Consider the following 23,842-nt stretch of genomic DNA (forward strand, 5'->3'; position numbering starts at 1 on the left):
AATTCCAATCAGTATCTCAACAAAGCTTTTGTGGAATTTGACAAGTTATATTTTTACATTTACATGAAGAAAACAAAGGGCGAAACAGTCAAGATATTCTTACAGAGGAATTAAGTGGGGACTGTGAACTATCAGATAGGAATTCTTACTTTAAAGACATAGGCTAAAACAGCATTTTGTTTTCACACTGATTGACAAATAGATTGAGGAATAAAATTGGAAGGCCAGAAACAAACCTACACATATATAAAAATGTGATATATAACAGAGTGTAATTGTATGTCATTGGGGAAGAATGGAATGCTCAATAAATTAGGTAGAAAGTAGAAACTACACCTCTGAATCATCACTGTTGTCATAATCATCATGGTAGATCAGATATTTAAATGTTAAATAAAATTATAAAGATTTATAATGTAGTACAAGAATATTTTCTCAGGGTATGAAAGAATTTCTTAAAATCCTAAAAAACATTAAACATAAAGGAAGGGATTACTCACCTACATTAAACTGAAATGAAGAACAGTTCATCAAAAAAAAACACAAGAAAAGTGGAAAAAACTCAAAATATGCAAGAATATATTTGTAATACATATAACTTACAAGATCATAGCCAGAATAAATAACCAACTCCTATGAATTATGAATCAATAAAAGATACAAACAAACAAACATATAAGGAAGTCCAAATTGCCAGTATATAAAGTCACCCAACTTTATTAGCAATCAGAGGAAGACATTTAATAAACCAGAATTAAATGTCTATGAAAGACAAACCATAAAGCAGAATTACGCAGTGCTTACACAAATCAGATTGGCAAAAGTGAAGAAAATATCGAGTTTGTTAGAAGGCTGTGTAAATTAGATTTGTCACTCTTAGTTCACGACCTGAGACTGTGTAGTCCTCTTAGCTTGACCATCGGCACTGAAAACTAAGGCCACTTGTGTCAGTGCAACTATTTTTTTTTTCCAGGAGAGGCTCATGAAGGAAAGGTTTTAAACTAATAAATAACTGACAGTTTTGCTTCGAGAAATTTCTGTGAACTAATTTGTCCCAACAAATACCTTGCTCTTTTATATAAAGACCTCTCCTCTCTGGACAATACATTGCTTCCTTGGACAAATAGCTTGTTTATCAAATAAGCCACCTTTATTCACCACGGCCACCAACCTTAATCTATTGTCCTACATTTGTCCCATTAATGATCATTTCTCTGAACTAAAATATTCACCTTAAAACTTGAGCCCAGACACTCCAATCTTTCAAAAATATTTTCCCAAAATATTCTTCTCTAAGATACTGAAGTGACCTTATCAGTCACTACTAATAGGGTTCAGTCAAGGTTTTGTCCTCTCTCTGTGACTTCAGTGTAATAAGCTGTGACTGATCAACAAACCATTGTGTTGATTTATGAGAGACTTACCAGTCAACCATAGTATTAATGCAGTATTACCTAATAAGGTTAAAAATAGTCATGTTTTTAGTCAAATAGGGTGCTGTAAGTTAGTAATTCCATTCCTGGGTTCATAGCCCAGAAAAACTCTTTTACGAGGACTGTGTACAAAAGTTGTTGAAAATATTCTATATGACCATTAGTAATAAAACAATGCATAAACAAATTTTAGTATCTTTATACTATGAAAAGTTATACAGTATGAAAATAAACTATGGTTACTCCTATCATTGTAGATGATTACAGAAATCAGTTTCTCGTCATTGCCAATAAAAATTTGCTACTATTCTAAACACAAAACCAAGGCAACACCCACCTTTAAAGTTCATTCTTCAAAGGCAAACACACCTTTGTTAATCTGAACCAATCCTGCCAATCTCATTTCAAATATATATCTGGATTTCCTATCAGATATGTATGTTTCCTTGTTTGCTCTACTTCTCTTGGTTTCAAATATATATTTAAATCGCTTTTCACACGTATATCAGGCACCTCCATATTGTTACTCTCTCTGCTTTCAAAACATACACTGAATCACTTTTAACATGAGTATTAGCAGGCATTGACACTGGCTTACTTTATAGTAGGACTGCTGCTATCTCATGATGATCTCCAAACTGTTCTATGAAGGTTGTGGGTGGTGAATATGTTAGATATACTTATGCATAAAAGAAGACTTAAAAATTGAGTTGAGATGCAGACAAGCCTGGTGGTCAATCACTTTACTGCTATTTGCCTAATGAAAGTGACTAATGAAAGCACTATTTCAATTTCTTGAATATGTGGTTTTATGCCTATAACTGTAAATCTTGTAGAACAAGGAAAGAGATGACAAAAGAAAGCATACTCTGTAGTTTTGTTTTTAGAAATTAAAAAAAGGGAAAATCTAAACAATATATTGTTTAAGAACGCATATAGAGGACATGAAACTATAAAGAAATTCAATGAAAGGATTCTTAAAAAACTAAGCCTAATGGTTATCTCTCCCAGGTAGACAGAGCAAGGACATCTAGAAAGGCTGGTATTGTTTTCTTCTTACTCTGGATGGTGGTTCTGTGGAGGTTGGTTTTTGATCATCCTCAAAGATATATGTATAGATATACATATGACGAGTACAGTCTCATGCATGTAATACATTTTCAAATAAAAATAAAACTTATATTTTGTTTTGTTTCGATTGTAATGGCATGTATTGGTAACAAGTAATCTGGCACTTAAATTATGAAAAGAAGTATATTTTTCCCACTTAACTTGTATTTTTTTGGTACAAAGCTGCCTAAATAGTAGAGATTGACACAGTGACTATTTTGCCATATTTTTAGTTAGGATACTTTTTTCAATGAACTCATTTGAAAAATAACTGTCATATAAATAAGCCTGTATTCCTATTCTCATTCAATTTCTCCAAATGATATATGTTTAATCTGTTTAGGTTTCTTGAAAATAATCACAGAGTTTATTTTTAAATTAATATACTTTGATTTATGTGTAAAAGTAAATATGTACAAAGGTTGGATTCTCATAACCTGTATCTAGAGAAGTTGTCTGTGTCGCCAATTGACAGAATACAGCTACCTTGTGGCAGCTCTGAAAACCCCAGACACCTGGTCCCTAGGCCTAGAGACGACATTTTCCAAACACTGGGAGCCAAACTGGTTGATTTCCAAGTGAATTCACTGAAACCAGGAAACTGGCTCCGAAGGATACGAATGAAATAGATGACCAAGCATTCCAGCAACAGTATCTTTGTCCATCTCTTTGTTCAGCGCTTTGCTGAAGAAGTAAATGAGTAAGAAAGGGTGCAAAGGAATCATGGAATTCTTTGTTTCCCATTACCCTGGAAATTAGTTATTTGAATCAGATACAAGCCTCTCTGCCACATGAATGGGTTGACTTTCAGGAGTTATGACCAGTATTTTTGAAAAAAATTTCCTGTGTTTAGATAAATTTTTATGATTTAAAGTAATAAATCATATATGAGTTATACAAATGCTTTGTTCATTTACGTAGTTTACAAACTTTTTTCATGTTTGCCGTGTGTTGTTAAGTTGTTTGATACATATCACAATTTTCTCAGCGTCACACTACCCCAATGTCACACATTTCTTGTACTCTTCTATTCTTTAGATATTACACTTGATCTTAATATATTCTAAACAGATAACGATGTCATGTCTTTATAGGTTTCTAAATATGCATGTCTGATATTTCAGTTCCTAAGTCCAGAAAATATATTATTACAGATATTTCAAGCATTTAATTAAAAATGTATATATTATGTATGTATGTATTTATTTATTATTGTTCAAGTAGAGTTGTCTCCATTTTCACCCCACCTTGGGCCCCCACCCCACCCATCCCCACCTCCCACCCTTGAACCTACCCCTTTGGCTTTGTCTATGTGTCCTTTATACATGTTCCTTGATGGAGCTTCCCTTATTTGTATATAATAGTGAAATTGAATTCGGGTATTTTTGTTTTGGCCTATATATGACAAGAAGAAGTTTTAGGCTTTTTAGAAGCTCTTATAAACTATCACTAGAACAAGAATCCCAGAATTTTGTTTGACAGGCTGATCACCAATAGCCCTATGTTAAATACAAACACCTGTTAGACTGAAGCATGAGAAATCAAGCTGGGGCATGAATAAACACTGATAGTGAAAATGAAGGTTATTTAGAGTATAAAGTGTATCAACATTTGTATGCTTATTTTATTTGAAGGGCAATATGGAGTACTGGGTAAAATATGCCATAGGTCGAAATTGAAATGGACATTAATGATAAGTCTAAATTAATTAATTACCACTTGTTCAGTAAAGAAAATCATTTAAACATGATGTCGTTGGGTAAACAATGAAATGACATGTTAGAATAGCCTACTGCACAGAGAGGCTTGCATTCAGATGTTTCTCACACTGACAAGAATAGCAAGCTTTTAAGGGTGGGAAGGAAGTATGCATGTTTTAAAATAGTTTGTATTTCAACAGTACCTCATATTTTGAACATGTTACCATCCAAAATATTAGATATCTCTTTAGTTACTTCAACTGAAGCTCTTACAGAGCTCCTCATAGTGGGTCTTCTTAACTTAATAATTCCTTCAAGTTTTTAAGGGTTAATCACATCCTTAAAAGTAAAGGGTTATACCGGGTGAGCATTTTAGTCCTGGCTTGGCCAGCAGGTTTACCTCATCTGTCAAATCTAGTCAATTCTTAGTGGCCATCTCAGATGATGTATTGAGGATGACCCTGAGTCTCCATGTGAATACAGGGATTACCTTTGACTATCTACCAAGGGGTCAGAAAAAATGATTTGCTTCATGAATACAATGAGTTTTCTAAGCATTAAGTCCATTTAATACTTAAGGATGCAACAAAACTGGGAGTGAATGCAGTCATCAACCCCATTTTACGAATACTTCTCATCTGTATTTCAATGCTTTTTTTCTCCATCTTCTGTTCCTGTCAGATGGTTATAATGGATATATATACCAGAGTATATGGCAACACGTTAGCAGAAATTCATTCATTGGTTAGCACTGGTTTTGTCTTTTCTCAAATACTGATTCTTATCTGTGGACAAAAGTTATTGTTATAATTGGTAGCAGATTTGGTGGTTGTGTCTGAAACCCTGTTGCTGCTCTGCAATGTGTACTATTTTGCAGCAGCCAGTATTATGAATGGGACTGCAAGAGTGTTCTAAGTTAATTAGGGTAACTTTAACTTGTTTTCCACAGTGATCAGTTCAGGTAAACCAGGCCTAATCAAATCAACACAACTGTTTCCCTGGTCACAGGAATGATACAAATTGAGCATGAGACCAATTTAGAATAATAATAAAGGTGTCTATTTGCTGGGGCTTTCTAAAAATCAGTATCGCATCTCTTACTTGGACAGCGTGATTCCAGGAACTGCTGGCAGCGATTTTCCATCATGGAGGAAGTCCACCCACTAAACGTCCAAGAGGGAAAAGACAGAACTGGGAGGCGAACAGGCAAGGGGCCCTGGAGCTGTGATTGAGCCACTTCTGAGGAATGTCTCTTTTAGGCTGTTCAGTTACACGAGAGAACTAGAATTCCTTAATTTTTATTAAACAGGTTTGCATGTTGGTCTTTATTAAGCAGCAAACGAAAGCATCCCGATTGATTTGTACTTTTTTCACTTTTGAAGGAAAGAATTCTAATACGGTTTACTCTCTTTCTTGCTTCCTTAAAAATCAGTGATATTATGGAAATAATTATTTTTCTTGATGACTTGGTAGCATAATTATTACCGTTCATTATTGCTTTATTTTAGAACACAGAAACATCACTATTTGAACCTTCACAAAATGGTTCCAGGACACTTTAATTTCAAATGTAATTAAGTTAAATGGACATATTAATAAGTAAACCCTAATTGAGTAAAAGTAAATATTGCTTTTCCATTATAATACATTTCTAATAAAACTTTGATTTCCTCAATCTAATTTTTGCTCAGTCTTAAAATTTAATTTAATATAAAATTATTTATATTTTTGAAATACATTTATTCTATCCCAAAATACCATTTTTGTGAGCTTTTTCAAGAGAGACATTGCACAACTCAAATGTAGGCTATATTAACTATTTTTTAAAATAGTTAATATACAATTAACTATTTAACTGCAATTAACTGCAATTACAATTAACTGCAATTTTGGATATTTTTGTCACTCAATAACAATACACAGGGCACTCATCAAAATATACAGGTTCAAAGATTATTGTTTTTAAAAAGTATACCACTCTGATTTGTGTGGAAATGAAGACATATTTACACACATACCTACACACTTACACACACACCTATGTACTTACATACATATATAATTCAAGGTTTTCAAGGGAATAAATAATACTGAGAGCAAGCAGCACTGAAAATATGTATCATGGATTAGTTTATACCACATGATGTGTGTGTGTGTGTGTGTGTGTGTGTGTGTGTGTGTGTGTGTCAGGGGACCTTTTCTTCCATTCCCTGTAGGGGGCAGTGTGTACTGTACCCCAGACCTCCAAGCAGCCTCATCAGCGTCTGTTATGACAGTCTCCAAAAGACTGCCCAGATTCTTCTGATTTGTTGTGTAATAGTAGATGCATTTTAAATAAGTGGTTATTGCCTGGGGCTTTTAAATCTTTTTATTATTCTGAGGCTTTATTTAAAGAACATTTTATAGGGGAGGATATTTGACCTGCCTATCTGGAGCTAATCTGTTGTCCATTGGCTCCTCTGCCCTTGGAATCTCTACTTCTACAGCATTTGAGAAAAATATTATCTAAGAATAGTATGAAAAGACAAAGAATTTCTTGTTTGAAATGAGAAGAATTACAGAAATGAATATTTAAATTAAATTTCATCTTATTGAAAGATCCCTGAAATAAGAGAAAGGACTTATATTTAAAATACAGAAAAACTAGTTATCACCAAAAATGTTATGTCTGAGATGAGGCTACTGACTCCTGAATTAGATATGAAAACCCTAAAGCAGTTTGACTGTGTGTTAAAAGATTGTTATATCATGTATAGGTAATCATAGTTTCATATTCTGATTTATATAACTACTATATTTATATTCTGTAATACACACTTTAAAATATCCTTTTCTACATAAAAGAAAAAATGTATGCTCAGAGAATAACAACCTTTCTACTTATTCCTATCTTAATATGCAGTAATAATTCTCTTAATATGTTGTAGCAAACTAGCTATTCTGATGATTAACTTCTCTTTAAAATGGGCGTCAAATTTTGACAAGCCTATATTATGTAATAATTCATTTCTGAGTAATAAAAACACAAACAAAAGAAACTGATGATATAAGGCATGCCTTTAGAAACTATAATATTTTTACAGTACAATGAAAAACAATAAACCAAACCTCTCTAGGCAAGAGAAAATACAGTCAGCACTATCTCCAGTTTTAGTAAATGAAGATATTGAGCTTAATTATACATTTATGAAGAAAATGCACACCTATAATATTTTCTTTTCAAAGTTGTAGGGGTTAGTTTTAATATCCCATTATATCTCTTGAGTAGTTCCAACCAACATTCTTTATTACAAAGTACAATCGCTGCATTGAAATAACATATTTGGGATATTTTCTTGGTTAGCTCATGTCATGAAAACACAGAGTGCAGATCACTCTGTAGATATTTTGCATGTAGTAACAATAATTTGATATAAAAAAGAATTCAGAAGTGTTTTTTAACAATAAAAACAAAAGCTTTAAATCTATACCTTCAGAATAACCTCAAAGGTACAGACAGATAAGATTAAAGAATAGCATTATACTTTTTTTTGCTACATAGAATACAATATTCTCATATTTTACCCCAAAACTACATCAACATTAGAGATACTTGGAAGACACTCACATTTACTGATTCAAATTAGAAATCATAGCCAGTTTTTCTAAGCGTGTAAAGAATGCATAAGAAATTCTATTAGCTCATGGATACAACATGCCTTTGAAATTCAGAAAACTCAACAAAAGATATTTGGTTTTTTTCCCTTATTTATATAAAGCTACTGAGTATATATATATATCCTTGATTTTTTTATCCTCACTCAAGGACAGGTTTATTGATTTTTAGAGAAAGAGGGGAGAGAAAGAGAGATAAACATCGATCAGCTGCCTCCCATATGCAACTGGGGATCAAACCCACAGCCTAGGTATGTGCCCTGACGAGGAATCGGACCTGCAACATTCTGGTGTATGAGACAACATTCCAACCAACTGAACCACCTAGCTAGGGCCTAAACTATATTTTTAAGCTATAGTTGAGAATAATACGTCAACAGAAATAAAAATATTCTATACTTTAGTCTGCCTCTTTTTTCTATAGTTACAGAATGAGTAGATTGATTTAAGTTTTCAGTTACCATATACTAAGAATCTTAATATTATAACAACCAGTACAAACATATTTTAATGATGGCATTTAAAAATAATTGTGGATTTATATTTCATTAAGTCATGTGCTTAAAATAATGTAATAGCAGAATATGACTCTTCAAAGTGATCTTAGTGAATTATCTCTAAAGAATGACTGACAGGCAAATACAATTAATATTAACTGAAATGGTTAAAACTAGAATCATTTAAATGTTTTCATCTTTGAAGACATCACCATTAACCTTTGTTCACACTACTCCAGAATTGAGTAAAAATGTATAGCTACAAATAAGGTCAGATATAAATAACTACATTGCTCAAATAGTACCTAAGAATTACCAACCTTGATTACCAGGATTTACACAAATACTGTTTTCTGAAATTTAATCTTACCGTGCTACTTTCTCAATGAATATAATGGAAATAAATACCATATTATTTTACTACTTTCTCTTTGGGATATTACTATCCAAATAATTTTAGTAAAGATCCCTATTTTGACATTGAATAAGAAGACAAAGAAATGTATGAGTGGTATATCCTTTCAAGAACAGTGTTTTTCATAAATCCTGTGCTAATTAAAAACATAGTAATAGAACACAAAATTTATAATCAGAGTATCCTATGTCAGGATGGAACTTTCTTAAATTGCCTTTACTGATAGTTTGTTAGAAAAGGCCCCTGGTCTTGGGAACTGTATGTCCATAGAAGGTGCTTACACAGGGACAAGACAAAATGAACAATGTCTTCCACTGACATTTTTTTCCAAAGAAAAGTTATGATCGGTTTCTGGAAGACACACTTTCACTGTTGTGGTGATAATAACTAAATTGAAACTCAGTGTTTTAATATTACTGGAAATAAAAATGTTCCCCCAGTTGTTGCAAACAATAATACAAGTGTCCCAGTGAACATCAGAAATTCAATATAGAGAACTGTGCAGGGATAATAGAATATTGGATTAAAAATTCATCAATTACTATATGATACATTGTTATAAATTTTCGTATACTAAGCTTTTCGGAGATTGGATGTAAGAAGGTGGAAAATGAATACCATCTCCAATATTTCTGTAATAATAAAGAAAAGAATGTTCTTTGAGTCATTAAACACAAGTGACTAATGTTAACCCTGTAGAAAATTCATGCTTTAGCATTTAATGCTGACTCAAAACTGATAGGCTGTCATGGTTTTTCTTTTTCTTACAGAAAACAGTAATAGGGAAACTTCCTAAATTATGAATAGTGCAGAGACCATGTATGAGCTACAAGTAATTAAAGCAATCATTTATTTTATGTTATGTTATTTCTGGCTTTTTGAAAGATTAATTTGTAAAATATTTAATATAATTTTTGAAATATATAGCCATTTGAAAAAAATCTGCAAGAAATTATGATATCAAATAATTACTAAAGATATCTGTTTTTCATTTCAGCAGGGAAGGAGCTTAGAATTTACCACTCTACCCTAACAAAAAGGAAAATGCAGCACAAACTTAAAAGTCAACCATTCTTAGATTCATCAGAGAAGTGATGTCATAGGTCAAACCACTACCACCAAAAATGGAGAGACAAAAAGAGAACTTCGAAATTTACCAAAGTAACCTCTGCAGCAATCAGTGTCAGGATAACAAAACCTGAACTGCAATTGAAAAATTGCTGGAAGCTGAGGATGGGCAACCCTGAGAGTTAAAATCCAGGGCACCCAGTCATAGGGGGCAACCCACACTTCAGTGAGTTTCACCTCCAGGAGCTTGACCAGGTCCTCACAGTGAATATCAAAGAAAAATCCCCTTGGGCTTCCAGCACAGGGGAGAGGAAAAAAAAAACATTGTAAAATACGCCAGAGCATTTTGTGCTTATTAAGAAAGCCTGTAGAAAGTATTTAACAGAGCCTAAACACTTGGGGTTTTATCAGACCCTCTTGACCCGATTAAGAGGAAATACCCAACACTACCACCTAAGAGAGAGAGAGAGAGAGAGAGAGAGAGAGAGAGAGAGAGAGAGAGAGAGAGAAAGCGTCGAGACTGGACCTAATCATAGAGCTATAAAATGCTTCCCCTCCCCCAGACTTTACCACTGCATTATCACAGGCCAATTTACAGGCGTTCCTTTTACCCATATGTTGTATCAGGCTATCAAGAAAGAATTACAGGGCAAAAAAAAAATTAAGATACTGAAAAAGTATCAGTTTAGACATGCCAGGGATGTTGGAATTAACCAGACCAAGAATTTAAAACTACTATGATTATCGGGCAATGGGCCCCAATGGGTAAAGTAGATGCAGGTAAGGACAGCTGGGCAATGTAAGCAAAACTACATGTAAGAAAATCTAGAGGATGCTGGTTTGGTGATGTTTAAGTTACAACATTAAAGGCACAATCCATGGAAGAAAGAATTGATAAACTGAAATTTGTTACAATTTAAATGTATTCTTTTCTACAAAACAGTTAAGGAAATGAAAAAGCAAGACATAAACTGAAAGACGATGTCTGAAAAAGACACATCTGATAAAGTACTATTATTCAAAATACACAGAGAACTTTTAAAACTAAGAGGCCCTGACTGGTGTGGCTCAGTGGATTGAACACCAGCCTGTGAACCAGAGGGTCACTGGTTTGATTCCCAGTCAGAGCACATGCCTGGCTTGAGGGGTTAGGAGGAGCACTCAGTGGGAGGTGAGTGAGAGGCAACCACACATTGATGTTTCTCTCCCTCTCTTTCTCCTTCCCTTCCCCTCTCTCTAAAAAGAAAGAAATAAAATATTTTTAAAAGAAATTTTTAAAAATTTAATACAGAAAACACACAATCCCATTTAGAAAATGGGCAAAAAACACCTCACCCCAAAAAGATTTATGGAGGAGAAAATGAAAAGATACTACACATCATAGATCATCAGGGAACTGAAAATTAAAACAACAATAATACCACCACACACCTTTTAGAATATCCAATATCCAGAATACTGACAAGATATATTAATATGTTATATTATATATAATTAAAATAAAACATTTTATTAAGGTGTAATAATAATGAAAGAATCAATAAATATATTTCTCGAGGAAGCTCTGAAGCAGAATTAGGTAATTTGTTGGTTCCCATGGTACCACATGTGCAAGGTATTTTTTGTTTTACTGGACATACCATTTATATTCAGAGGTTTAAAAATGCCATATGGAAGCCCTGGCTGGTGTAGCTCAGTGGATTGAGCATGGGCCTGTGAACCAGACGATTGAGGTTCGATTCCCAGTCAGGGCACATGCCTGGGTTACAGGCCAGTTCCGAGCAGGGGATGCATGAGGGGCAACCATACATTGATATTTCTCTCCCTCTCTCCTTCCCTTCCCCTCTAAAGATAAATAAATAAAATCTTAAAAATTATCATGTGGAGTATTTGGGTTTCTAGAAGAAAAGTACTATTTATTCAGTTGTATGACAGAGTTCCTTTCCTCTGCCACCCTAGTCTTTCAGATTTGCTTTTAATTATAAAGTCCTTTTCTTCTAAACATAATTATAATGTTTTGTTTTGTTTCAAATAAAATTTATCAGTCCTCAACATTGAATTTCTATTATGGCAAAATTCAGGCAAAACATGAGAACAAAATACGTTAAATTAAAAAACATATAAGAAAAACACAAGGTGATATATCTATTAAAATAGAACAAAGAAATGGGCAGCAAAGCCACATGAAGCTACTTGTACAGATCAGTAAAAACTGAGAATCAGGCATAAATGAAGACAATAATAATTTTAAAATTTAAAATAATTGGTTCAAAAGTTATAGTGAAAGAGCAGTTGATTGGGTAAATATACTTCTTTTCTTCCAATATTTTATTATGATAAAATGTACATAATATAAAAGTTACCATTTTTATGTATACAGTTCACTGGTATTAAATGCATTCATAGCATGTAACTATTAGCATCATTCATCTCCATAACACTTTTCATGTTTTAAAACAGAATCTCTATGTCTATTAAACAATTAACTCCCAGTCCTACCTCCCCTAGTCCCTGGCAACCACCTCTCCATTTTCTGTCTCCATGACTTTGTTACTCTAAGTATCTAATACATGTGAAATCCTACAGTACTTTTTGTGTGTGTGTGTGTTGGCATATTTCACTTAGCCTTATGTCCTCAACTTTCACCCATATGTGTCAGAATTCCCTTCCTTTGCAAGGTTGAATAACATTCCACTGTAGGTGTATACCACATTTTGTTTATCCACTCACCTATGTTTGAATACTTGGGATGCTTCCACACTTTAGCTATTATAAATAATGTTGCCATCAACATGTATACAAATATCTCTTTGAAACCCCACTCTCAAATTTGTGGAGTATATACTGAGAAGTAGACATGGCCTATTATATAATAATTATGTTTTCAATATTTTGAGAAACTTTTCTACTGTTTTCTATAGTCCCCTAACATTTTGCATTCCCCAAAAAGTGCACAAGGGTTCCACTTTCTCCATATCCTTACCAATACTTGTTATTTTCTGTTTTGTTTTGTTTTTTGATGGTAGCTATCCTAATGGGTGTGAAGTGGTGAGTGAATATGCTTTTGAACATTTTCTCTTTATAATATTCTTTGTTTTCCTTCGTATTATATAAACCACTCCAAGCTGGATCTTTTGTCCCCTCCTTTCACTTGTCCTCAGCATGCGTGTTGCCAGGGTGATATTATCTGCATCATCAGCGATGATGAAAATATTCTGTAATTTCTGTTGTCCAGTGTAGTAGCCACTAGCCATACATTATCACTAAGCATATGAATTGTGGCTAATGAGACTGAGAAAATAAACATTTAATTGTATGTTTTTAATTTAATCGAAATCTATATGTGACTACTGGTTACTATATCAGATAATGCATTTCTAGATCTGACTTCTCTCTGAGTGCCAGCCTCCAGTATCTAACTAACTCCTTGACATGTCTACCTGGATGCCCTATATCATCAAAAAATCCACATAAGCAATGTCAAAGTCATAACCACTTTATCCAAACCAGACCCTAATGTGCTTAATTAAATAATATCAACTCTGCTCAAGATAGAACTATTGAAATTATTTTTTACTCTTCAGTCTGCTTTATGTCTCATACCCATTAAATCACATATTCTGTCATTCAATTTTTAAAATTATCTCTCATATCTGTTTTCCAAAATATGCATCGTGTCACAGACTACCACCAACAGTATGCTAGATCTTTAAAGAAGTGTCCAAGAAAACGCATTGACATCGAAATAAATTGAAATTACTTGAATTTTTCTAATGTTACCTTTCTGGCAAATTCTTCACATCTCCTAGTTAGAGGCAGAAGCTCCATCGGAGGGAAGCTTCTTCCCTCCCACACTTTGTCTGTATTACTACCGCATTTTAAGTATGTTATAGTGAAATGATTTGCTCACCTGTTTACGCGCTTGGAGCTACTCCTGTGTATTAATTGTTTTTGTATTTCAAGTGTTTTGCTTTATCCTTGGCTTATGGCAGGCTATCAGAATGCTTAGATAACTAATAACAATTTATGATCTAAGTGCTGGAGATTTAAAAACATAGCTAAAAACTTCCTAGGTGTAGAAGGAGAAATAAGCCTATTTCCAAAGGTAAATCCATGCTGATTTTTAGTCACTTATTAAAGGATTAAGCATCTAAGATTTATATTGGTATTTTACTCATGTTTAACCTTTAGAGGAATTAGTTAGGCTTTTATGATAATTAAAAAACAAATGCTATTTTTAAGGTAATTATAGAGGATAAGTAAACACCTTCTGCATGACTGCTGCAGCATAGCCCTCCGGCAACCTCACCCAGCACCATCTGACTGTCAGTGAGGCCCTGATAAATTAGAGCTTTGGAATCAAGTCTGAGTCTCCTTCATTACTTTCTTTGGTTCCATGCTTTATATCAAAAAGACAAATGCCAAGATAAATTTAAACTTTGTAAAAATATTTCTTAAAAGAACTATGGGACATTGGAAAACTACTTTCAAGGACAAGGACTCACAGCTCACATTCCATGTATGAGTATGATTAATTTTTTAATTCAGAATATTTGTTTTTAATACTTAGAAATTATCATTTAATTTGGCATAAATAATATTTGTGATCTATAACAAAAGGTCTACAATATAGGTTACATGGAAAAGATAATGGGTTGCTTTGCATGAATATTTATTTATAGTACATGTATATATATAGTATTTATTTGATTAGATAACATAAAATATGTAATGGTGCTATGGTGTTATGTATCCAATTCTAACATCTATTGAAAGAATAAAAAACTATTTTCAATACTTCTGATTTATTGAAATGTTTAGTATTGGTGTACTTCTGATTTATTGAAAATGGTTTCATATTGGTATAATACCAACAATAATTGTGCTTTATTGTTTTACAAAGTGTTTGCCATATTTCATATCTTTTTAAAATAATGAACAGTGGCAGAATTTATACTTAGGTGGGACTCGTTATTCAAAGTCCAGTGTTATTTCCATAAACCTGAATACTAGGTGGCACAGGAGTGCACTAAGCTCCTGATACACCATGGTAATACCATCATTTTCCTTATTGAAAGAAATATTCTAAAGACCTAAACTCCTCACAAATTAAATTTTATGCTCCATTTGTACACATTAAATTATCAGTGTGTTCTCAGCATTTAATTAATTAGCTTGGTTATATGAGTTCAGGTCTAAATTATGCTGTTATTCCTTTCTTGTCTTTAAAATAAAAACAAAATTTCAAGAACGCAGGTAAGGAGTTATTTTGAAGATTTTAGAACTAGCATTTTTTGGAAGTTTTAGATTTTTCTCTATTTTCTTATTTTGTTAAATTTATTGGGGTGGCATTGGTTAATAAGATTATATAGGTTTCAAATACATTTTTCCATGATATATTATCTTTATAGAAGTAGCTTTTTAAATGTGTTAATAATTATTCTCAAGCATACATATTATATTTCTAGAAAAAAATCTATATATCATCTTTTCAACCTCACAGAATCCTAGTAAGGAATGCTCTTATAACTATACTCCTTTTCTGATGTAGAAAACAAGATAAATTTCTACAAATAATATAGCAGGTTGGTAGTCAAGATAGAACTGAATTGCGTGGTTCGTGATATATGCTATGTTTAATCACTCTATGTTTACACTTTTATTTTGTTCTTGATCAAAGAGAATTTTACTTTAAATGAAGTATCTATTAAATATTTTTTATGGTTTTATGCATCCTGGTTAAATAAGATTAAACTTCTGAAGCAGTGTTTTCCCTTGGCCTTTGCAACAGGAGTGGTTTCCAAACGTAAACACGAGGCTGAGGAACCCACTTTTCTGAAGAATCCACTTCAGAAAATTACAAGTGCTCCTTACAAAAAGCCCCTGGACTCTTGCTTCTGCACCTACACAGGTTTTATTTTTTTATAGACATAGAGCTATTCCAACATCCATCTGATGGATTTATATACTACACATACATTTTGTGTATACACACATATATATATGTGATAAGATACCATTTGTATTTAATTTATATATGTGTGTGTGTATGGAGAGAGACACACACATCTAAATATACACAGCTATGTACCCATTTTATCTGTCTGTCTACCTATTCACCTATTTACCTGTCTTTCCATCTAATTATCATTTTTCCATGTATCAGGAAGGCAACTAAAAATTTGTCTACTAAAATGTCAATATTTTGGAACTACTTCTACCTTGCTATAATTCAGATAATAATGGACAATTAAGAAATGGGGATGTTAAAAACTAAATCAAGGAACTGGAGTAGATTGAAAAGTAAAATGTTGTAAATGTAATTAAAATGCAGATATTTAGAGCTTAGGAGAGTTTCAAGTAAAATGTGATCCAAACATCTCTTATTACCAAAGTTAAGAAAAAATCAACTTCCACAGCCTCTAATAGTAGAGGTAAGCCTAGGACTCTAGCCTTTGTGTTTTGAGCTCACTCTGTTGCCACTCTTTGAGTTCAGTTCACTATACCCATTATATCACATTTCTTCTTTCTAAAGAAAAAATAGCCTTTTAAAATTTCGCTAAAGCATGTAAGAATGAGTTGTCAAATTTCAGTTAAATGTATATAAATATGCACTATTTTAAATGTTCTGAAATGCCAATATTCTCTATAGATTTTACCCCCAAAGTCAAGTTATGACAGTTTAAATGAATAGGCAGCAAATAAATGGTGAAAGACATAGTTTATAAATGTAAAAATTCATATGTTGTCAGGTATTAAATTTATTTGATTCATACCATAGAATTTAATTTTATCCATATTATAAACTTCCTCCATACTATAAACTATTCTATAGTAAAAATTAGTATGACTACTTTAGAGTAATTAAATTTATTATAAACACAGTCAACTTTATTATTAAAGGAAAGAGCCTTTTTTAACTGCAAATTAAAGTACCTCAAACAACCAACTACTTTAAATACTGAAACAGAATTTTGAAGATATAGAAACTTAAAGACACACTTTGCATTTGTCTTAATAAAAAATTCAGGAGTATACTTGAGAATATACCACACATCTACTTTTTTCAGATTAAGAAAAAAGCTAATTATTGTGTTAAAGATTTAATTTAAAAACAAATCTTTACTTATTGGTCTAATTGATCTTGATTGAGCTGCTTATCGTCTTTACTCTTTAATAAAATAGAAGATACTTACTATCCTTTCCAGTACATAGTACCAACAAGAAATATATAGCTTTCTCTCTATTAGTCATTTTCTTTTTCTCCATCTACCAACAAAAAGAGAATAAAACTTCCCAACCTGCTCATGAATATATATTCCTTGCCTACCTTGGTGATGGTTTCATGAAGTTTAAAAAAAGGATCCATTTCTTCCATTTTCTTTGCATCTTTAGGAAAAAGGGCCTCGGAGAGAAAACTTGGATCCTGTGGAAAGCAGAATAAAACATTTAAAACTCTTCATTGATTTTGTTTTTCAAGTGCTTATTGGATTTTCTTTAAAGATTCAGAAGGTCTCTAAATTGGTTTAAGGTTTCTGTTGATTGTTGGACTTCATCCTATTAATTGAAACAACCAATCACAGAACATTTTTAAATTAAAATGAGTAAAAATCTCTAACTTTTGACATCATTTATCTCCATAAAAGATGTTTTTTATTTACTCAGAAGAGATAATTCTGTGCAGTTCTTTTCCTTTTCTAAAATGCAGACTTATATGTAGCATAAGATACCTTGACTATAAAACCCCCATTTGAAACCCCTTTTCTATTTAATATATTAAATTCTGTTTTAAGTCTGGTAGAATGCAATATTTTTAATTGACATGATTACCAACAAAAATTTTCTCGGCAAAAGTCTACCTGTAGTTAAACATTGCAAAACTCACTTTAAAAGAACAATAACATATACTTTGGGTAGAACAGTCTCATGGCTTCAGTATCGATAGCTTAAACCATGTATCGGTATCGATATCGGTAAAGTGGTAACCATGTATCGGTATCGGTATCGATAAAGTGGTAACATGCTATATCAGAACGTTAGTGTTAGAAGGTTGCAGTGAATCCCAGAAACAGTAATTAGTCATTTAGTACTTGCAGGGGTAGAAAAATATCAGGATGAAAGGAGAAGCGGGATAATGATAACATTACTACCTGCCATGGTATGAATATTTATGTCCCTCACAAGTCCATATATTGCAATCCTAACTTCCAAAGTAATAGTATTAGAAAATAGATGCTTTGGGGAGGTCATTAGGACATGAGGATTTCATCGTCATTATTGGGATCAGTGCCCTTCTGAAAGAGGCCTCAGAGTTTCCTAGCTATTTCCTTCTGGTAAAGATACAACAAGAAATCTGCAGCCTGGAATGGGGCCCTCACCTGACCATGCTGGCACCATGGTCTTAAACCTCCAGTCTCTAGAACTGCGAGAACTCCATTTATGGTGTTTGTAAGCCACTCAGTCTGTAATGATTTGTTATAGCAAGCTAAATAGATTAAGACACTATCTAAAATAATGCTCTTATAGTTACCAACATTATTAGCATTCCATGAAATGATTATTATTTACCACATAAATATAGCTTTTACTTGAAAACCTGAAATAACTAGGACTTCTTTATAAAATAGAAAAAATGATAGGTAGATAGATAGATAGATAGATAGATAGATAGATAGATAGATAGATGGATGACCTTTCTGAGGGCTGACATGGAGAAGAAACATTCATCCAGTCTGCACCAATAATGACCAGAATAATGTACCAAATTATGCTGAATGCTGTTATAACTATTTATTAGAACAATCCACCACCAGAAGAGACTACTTTGGGTCACACCAATGGTGGAAAAGAACATTAGGATGATGTAGTTGATAAGCTCTGAAGTTATACAGGAAAACTGAAACCAAAGGAACTGGAATTCCCTATACAGAAAACAATTCTGTGATCAGGCATACTTTTCACCCCTTATTTTGAGCAATAGTGAAATCAAAGAAAAGTAATATAGCTGCTTGCTCCAGCATGTATGTACCTTGGATGATAAAACCATAAATCAACCAAAAGTCTTACCTGTCAAAAAACAGCTTACTTATCAAAACTTGTTTTATATGTTCTCTCTTAATTTTGCCTGGCAATCAAAACTAATTTTTCAGCTAGCTCCTGTTGCAACTAGTACTTCACTTTGTAAGACTTACCATAAAAACTAGGCACAAAGTGTGGGTCAGATTCCCTGCCATAACCCTCAAAGGGAACTAATCCTGATAGTTTTGAAGAATTAAAACAATACATTTGTTTGAAGAGTAACGCAATCTGTGATTTTTTATGGCAACCTTAGCAAACTAAAGAACTCAGTAGAGGTGGTACTTTTTCTTAGTGCCACAGGTGTAATAAATTTAATTTTGTCTAGCAACAGGGATTTGTCAAGTATTTTTGTCAATCAACATAAAAGTAGGTTGAATTTTTGGTTTTCCCACTTCATAACTGTTGTCTTAATCTCCAAAGCATTAGCTACTGAATTTAAGGAATCCAAATAATTATGTATACTTCACAAAGATGATAACTGCCTGATGCTTGCCACAAAGGAGATGCTATGTTAATAGCATTAGTGATGTTTCTAAAAAAACAATAAATATCATAAGGATGACAATGAGGATAGGAGTGATAGGGTGGTGATTAGGGTAGATAGGAGGCTGAACTAAAGGAAATCCAAAATTTTTATCTATAATCCTATAAAAAAGTGTACAGTTTGCATTTAGATATGTTTATTTCACCAAATAGAGGTATCTTTGAACTGAGCTTAGGGGATGTATGAATGGATAATTTGTGGTATTCCTTTCTATTTAATAATTAAGGTTGAAGTTTTTTAAAAGTTGGCTTCATAATTAGTTTTAAACAAACTTCTTAAAATGATATCATCTTATTAGTTTACTCAACAAAACAAAACTCCCCATGTAGTGCAAAGGTAAAATATCAGCCAGCCTCAAATTAAATAATCCCATTAAAATATAAATTAGAAGTTACAATTAATGAGGTTTTTATTGAACTCTCAATTATTGAGCAGCAGAACAATAGTAAATTACCCACATGTGCCTTATTCTGCAATATGATCCCCGTCTTTCTCTTATTCCTTCAGTTATCTCCTGCCATAATGTTCTTTGGTATGTGGTTTTTAGTGCCTTGCTTTACTTAGCCATTTAAAAAATACTCATTTTACGCTTACCACATGCAAGGTGATGCATTAAATGCAACATTGTTCCTAATCGTATGGAGTTTAATCTAATAGTATTTGGGCACATAATAGTCCAAACATTACTGTCTTATATGCACTTAAATATAACAATAATTGTCTATAAATAGGTATATATGTTTGACTTTAAAATATTTAAAAGATTAACAATAAGGATGTATGCTTTTAAAAATGTTTCTGCTGCTGTTATATTAACTGTGAGTGATAGTTGCTTAATAATATCTCCCATCTGTAGATAAAGTCAGGGAAGTAGAAGTGTTTTTGTTTAGAACGATTCATGGATAGACTGAAACCAAGCAGTTTTGAATAATTTAATATATTGAAAACTTACTACTGTATGCCTGCCAGTTGGAGATAACAGTAAGAACATTATAAAAAAAAGAAGTGTTGATAAGAAAGGCTTTTCAGGATCTAGTGTATTAACTTGGCTCTCTAGTCCCTAATTTATATGCCTTTTCTATAACCTTTAACAATATTTAGCACCCCTTTCTTCTTCCAACCCCTTTACCTAAAGTCTATTATTTGACTCAACTGGTTCCCCATTTGTGCATTATTTTCCACCTGTAAATGAATTTCGTTTCCCTTTTAAAGCTTATTACTGTTTTGAGGTAGTCTGCCCTTGGACCTCACAGGCTCACTGTGGGTGTTCATTCACTTCTCCGCTTTCACTGTCAGCTTCAGGCTTGATTGTTCCCAAATCTTTATTTCTAGGCCAATCTGTCTTTTTAATTTATTATTTCTGTTTGTCTACAGATCCTCCAAGGATATAAAACTTACACTCCATGTCTTAATCATGGGTTCCCCCACTGACACATTCGTTTAACTTGGATGACAGCATAATACCTATATTTTGCCCAAATGTGGGACTTTATGCTATTCTTGACTCCAATTTCTCCCACCCTGTGTGCCAAAGAACTGTACTAACCAATTCCCATGTAGTCCATACATTTACACAATATTCTACAACTTTTTATCCATTGCATTGCCCACTCATTACTTTTACCCAAACTATGTTCCCTATTGTCTATAGACAAGTCCTAACTCCTGAGTATGGCATTTTCTTAAACAAATCCCAACCCATATTGCGTCTTTCACCTGTAAATAGTTCTTTAATTCCCATAAATTAATTAAAACAATTCCCATATACTGTTTACTTACGACACAGCAGGCAACTCGCCAGCCTTGAATGCACCCTTACTTTTAAACTCTGTCCCTTTATTTTCGCCATTTCTTCTGTGTGGATTGTTTTCCCACCTGTTTACCAGGCTTATTTCTATAATTGCTTTCCTTGATTCTCACCAAGTTATTAGAGTTCAGTGTTCTTGTTACAGAGTTTCTTTATCACTTTTAGTTATTTTTAGTCATCATTTATTACATTTTTGTGATATTTTTGTTTTTCTTACTATACTATGAGCTTTTTAAGACTTGGTATCTTTTTCTTATTAAAAGAGTCTAACATGCCCTGGATGGTGTGGCTCAGTGGATTGAGCACCAACCTGTGAACCAAAGGGTCACTGGTTCGATTCCTAGTCAGGGCACATGCTTAGGTTGTGGGCCAGATCTCTCGGACGGGGGAGACACATGAGAGACAAACACACATTGATGTTTCTCTCCCTCTTTCTCCTTTCCTTCTCCTCTCTCTAAAGATAAATACATAAATAATCTTTAAAAAACCCTCAGTGGTACTGAACTTTAAAAAAATAAAACAGTCTAATATCATCAGGCAACCCTAAGTTATTAATCTCTCAGTATAGTATTATCACCCATAAAGTTGAAATGTGAGGGCAGGTGTCATTTTCACTTCAGAGACTTCATGTCAGGATCAAGCAAAAAACAAAACAAAACATAGAACAGTGCTCAGTAAGGAGGAAAGGACCACAACAATACCGGATGGTGTCTGATTTTTATCGCACTTGTCAGGAATTGCTTTTCTATATAACCAAGAATTAGAGTTTTAAAATTTAAACTACTAGAAATATGTGTTTGTATGTTGAACTCTATATGACATTTCTCTTTTAAAATCTGCAACTGTGCAAAGTTTAAAAACCATTGCTGCAGGTGACAGGAAGTCTTTGGGGGGGTTGAATGGAGCCAGTGGTACGTTCAATTGTGTACTGAGGAGAGCGCACACTGACATGTTGGTGAAGGTGAACTTGGAAAAAGACATGATGGAAAACAGGGAATGTAGACAGAAGGCTGTTACAGTATTACCATGAGAAAGAGTGAGATTAAACCAATACCACAGTAGTAGAAATAGATAGGAGGAGATGGGTTTGATAAATGTTTAAGAGATAACATTAGTAGTATTGACTACTTGGTGATTTAATTGGATGTGAAAATCTTTTTTTTAAGATTTTATTTTTATCTGTATTTAGAGTGAGAGGAAAAAAGGGGAAGGAGAGAAACATTGATGTGTGAGAGAAACATCGATTGGTTGCCTCTTGCATGTCCCCAACTGGGAACCTGGCCCACAGCCAAGACATGTGCCCTGATTGGGAACAGAACTGGAGATCTTTAAGTTCAGAGGCCAGTGCCCAATCCACTGAGCCACACCAGCCAGGGCCAGATGTGAAAGTCTTAAAAAGTAGTCAAGATTGAAAGTATTTCTAAGTTTGATAAACTGAGTGGACAGACCTTTTGTTAATTAAAAAAATATAGAAACACATAAAAGTTTGGAAAAGAAAAGACACTAAATTGTAGACATTTGAGGTGAGGTGTTCTGAGGACATCTGCATGAAGCTTTTCTAGAAGACAACTTACTATCTTGTTCAAGACCAATAACGCTCAAGACCAAAGTCTGGACTAGAGATGTAACAATAATTTGAGAAAGATGTACATGGTAGTTAAAATGTAAAGTGGGCTAACCACAGATAGACTGAGAATTATTTATTGTGCAGTACAGATGTCTGAGTGACAAGATCTCTGAATGGCGCTGATATTTAAGGGTGAAGAATAAAAACGAAACCCATGAAAACATTTTAGATGGGATCACCAGAGAGAAGTAAAGAGAGCATGGTTTTATGGGAGTCAAAGGGTAGATAATGTCTGGGAATGAATAAATAGTAGTTCACATGAAGTAAAGAAAGACCACAGAATGAAAAGTTTCCACTGGAACGTGGATTTTTTCCGAAATAATCACTTAAAATATTTAGTTCATGTAGGTTTAATGGGTACTGAAGTAATCAAAAGCACTCTGCATCTGCCTTTATAGTGGGCACTCAATGAGCATAACCCAAAATAAATAGAATTACAACAGTGCTTCCCATATACCAGCACTGAGCTAAGTGCCCTACCTATATTACCTAATTTAATCCCCATACTTTTATGGTGGGAATTATTACTGCCTTCTCTGCAGATGGGGAAATGGAGAAACAATGAGTTTCAGATGCTAGGTTGAAAACATTCCATAAGTAAATGGTAGAGCCTGGATTCAAACGCAAGTTAACTTGATGCCGCAGCCCACACTTTCAGTCTCATGCCATCCCTCCTCCTTAAGGACCAAGTTCCTCATAGCCCTTGAACTTAAGTAAGAAAAGATGATTTTTCCCACCTCTTGCTCCAATTTCCTTCAATTCCCTTATGTAGTCTACTCTACATAAGCAGCAAAAACACTATGTACAGTTTAAAGGATATAATCAAAGACTCCCTGCTTAGACTAAATAAAATTGAATCTAAAAAGCCCCATGTGCACTTTCCTCATTGAAATCTCCTTTCTGCAAGCA

General features: G+C 33.4%; 1 protein-coding gene across 5 annotated transcripts in view; it reads right to left on the reverse strand.

Annotated features, from left to right (window-relative positions):
* NAALADL2 (N-acetylated alpha-linked acidic dipeptidase like 2) overlaps window positions 1-23,842 on the reverse strand; it is a 1,140,409-nt gene that overhangs the window by 131,775 nt on the left and 984,792 nt on the right. For all 5 annotated transcript variants that reach the window (XM_053657983.1, XM_053657979.1, XM_053657982.1 and 2 more), the window contains one exon: window positions 17,208-17,303. In XM_053657983.1, the coding sequence (XP_053513958.1) occupies window positions 17,208-17,303 (96 nt within the window). The remainder of the gene's footprint in view (window positions 1-17,207; window positions 17,304-23,842) is intronic.

This window comes from Artibeus jamaicensis, unplaced genomic scaffold (genome assembly GCF_021234435.1).
Source record: "Artibeus jamaicensis isolate MK-2021 breed Jamaican fruit bat unplaced genomic scaffold, CSHL_Jam_final scaffold_474, whole genome shotgun sequence".
NCBI lineage: Eukaryota > Metazoa > Chordata > Mammalia > Chiroptera > Phyllostomidae > Artibeus > Artibeus jamaicensis.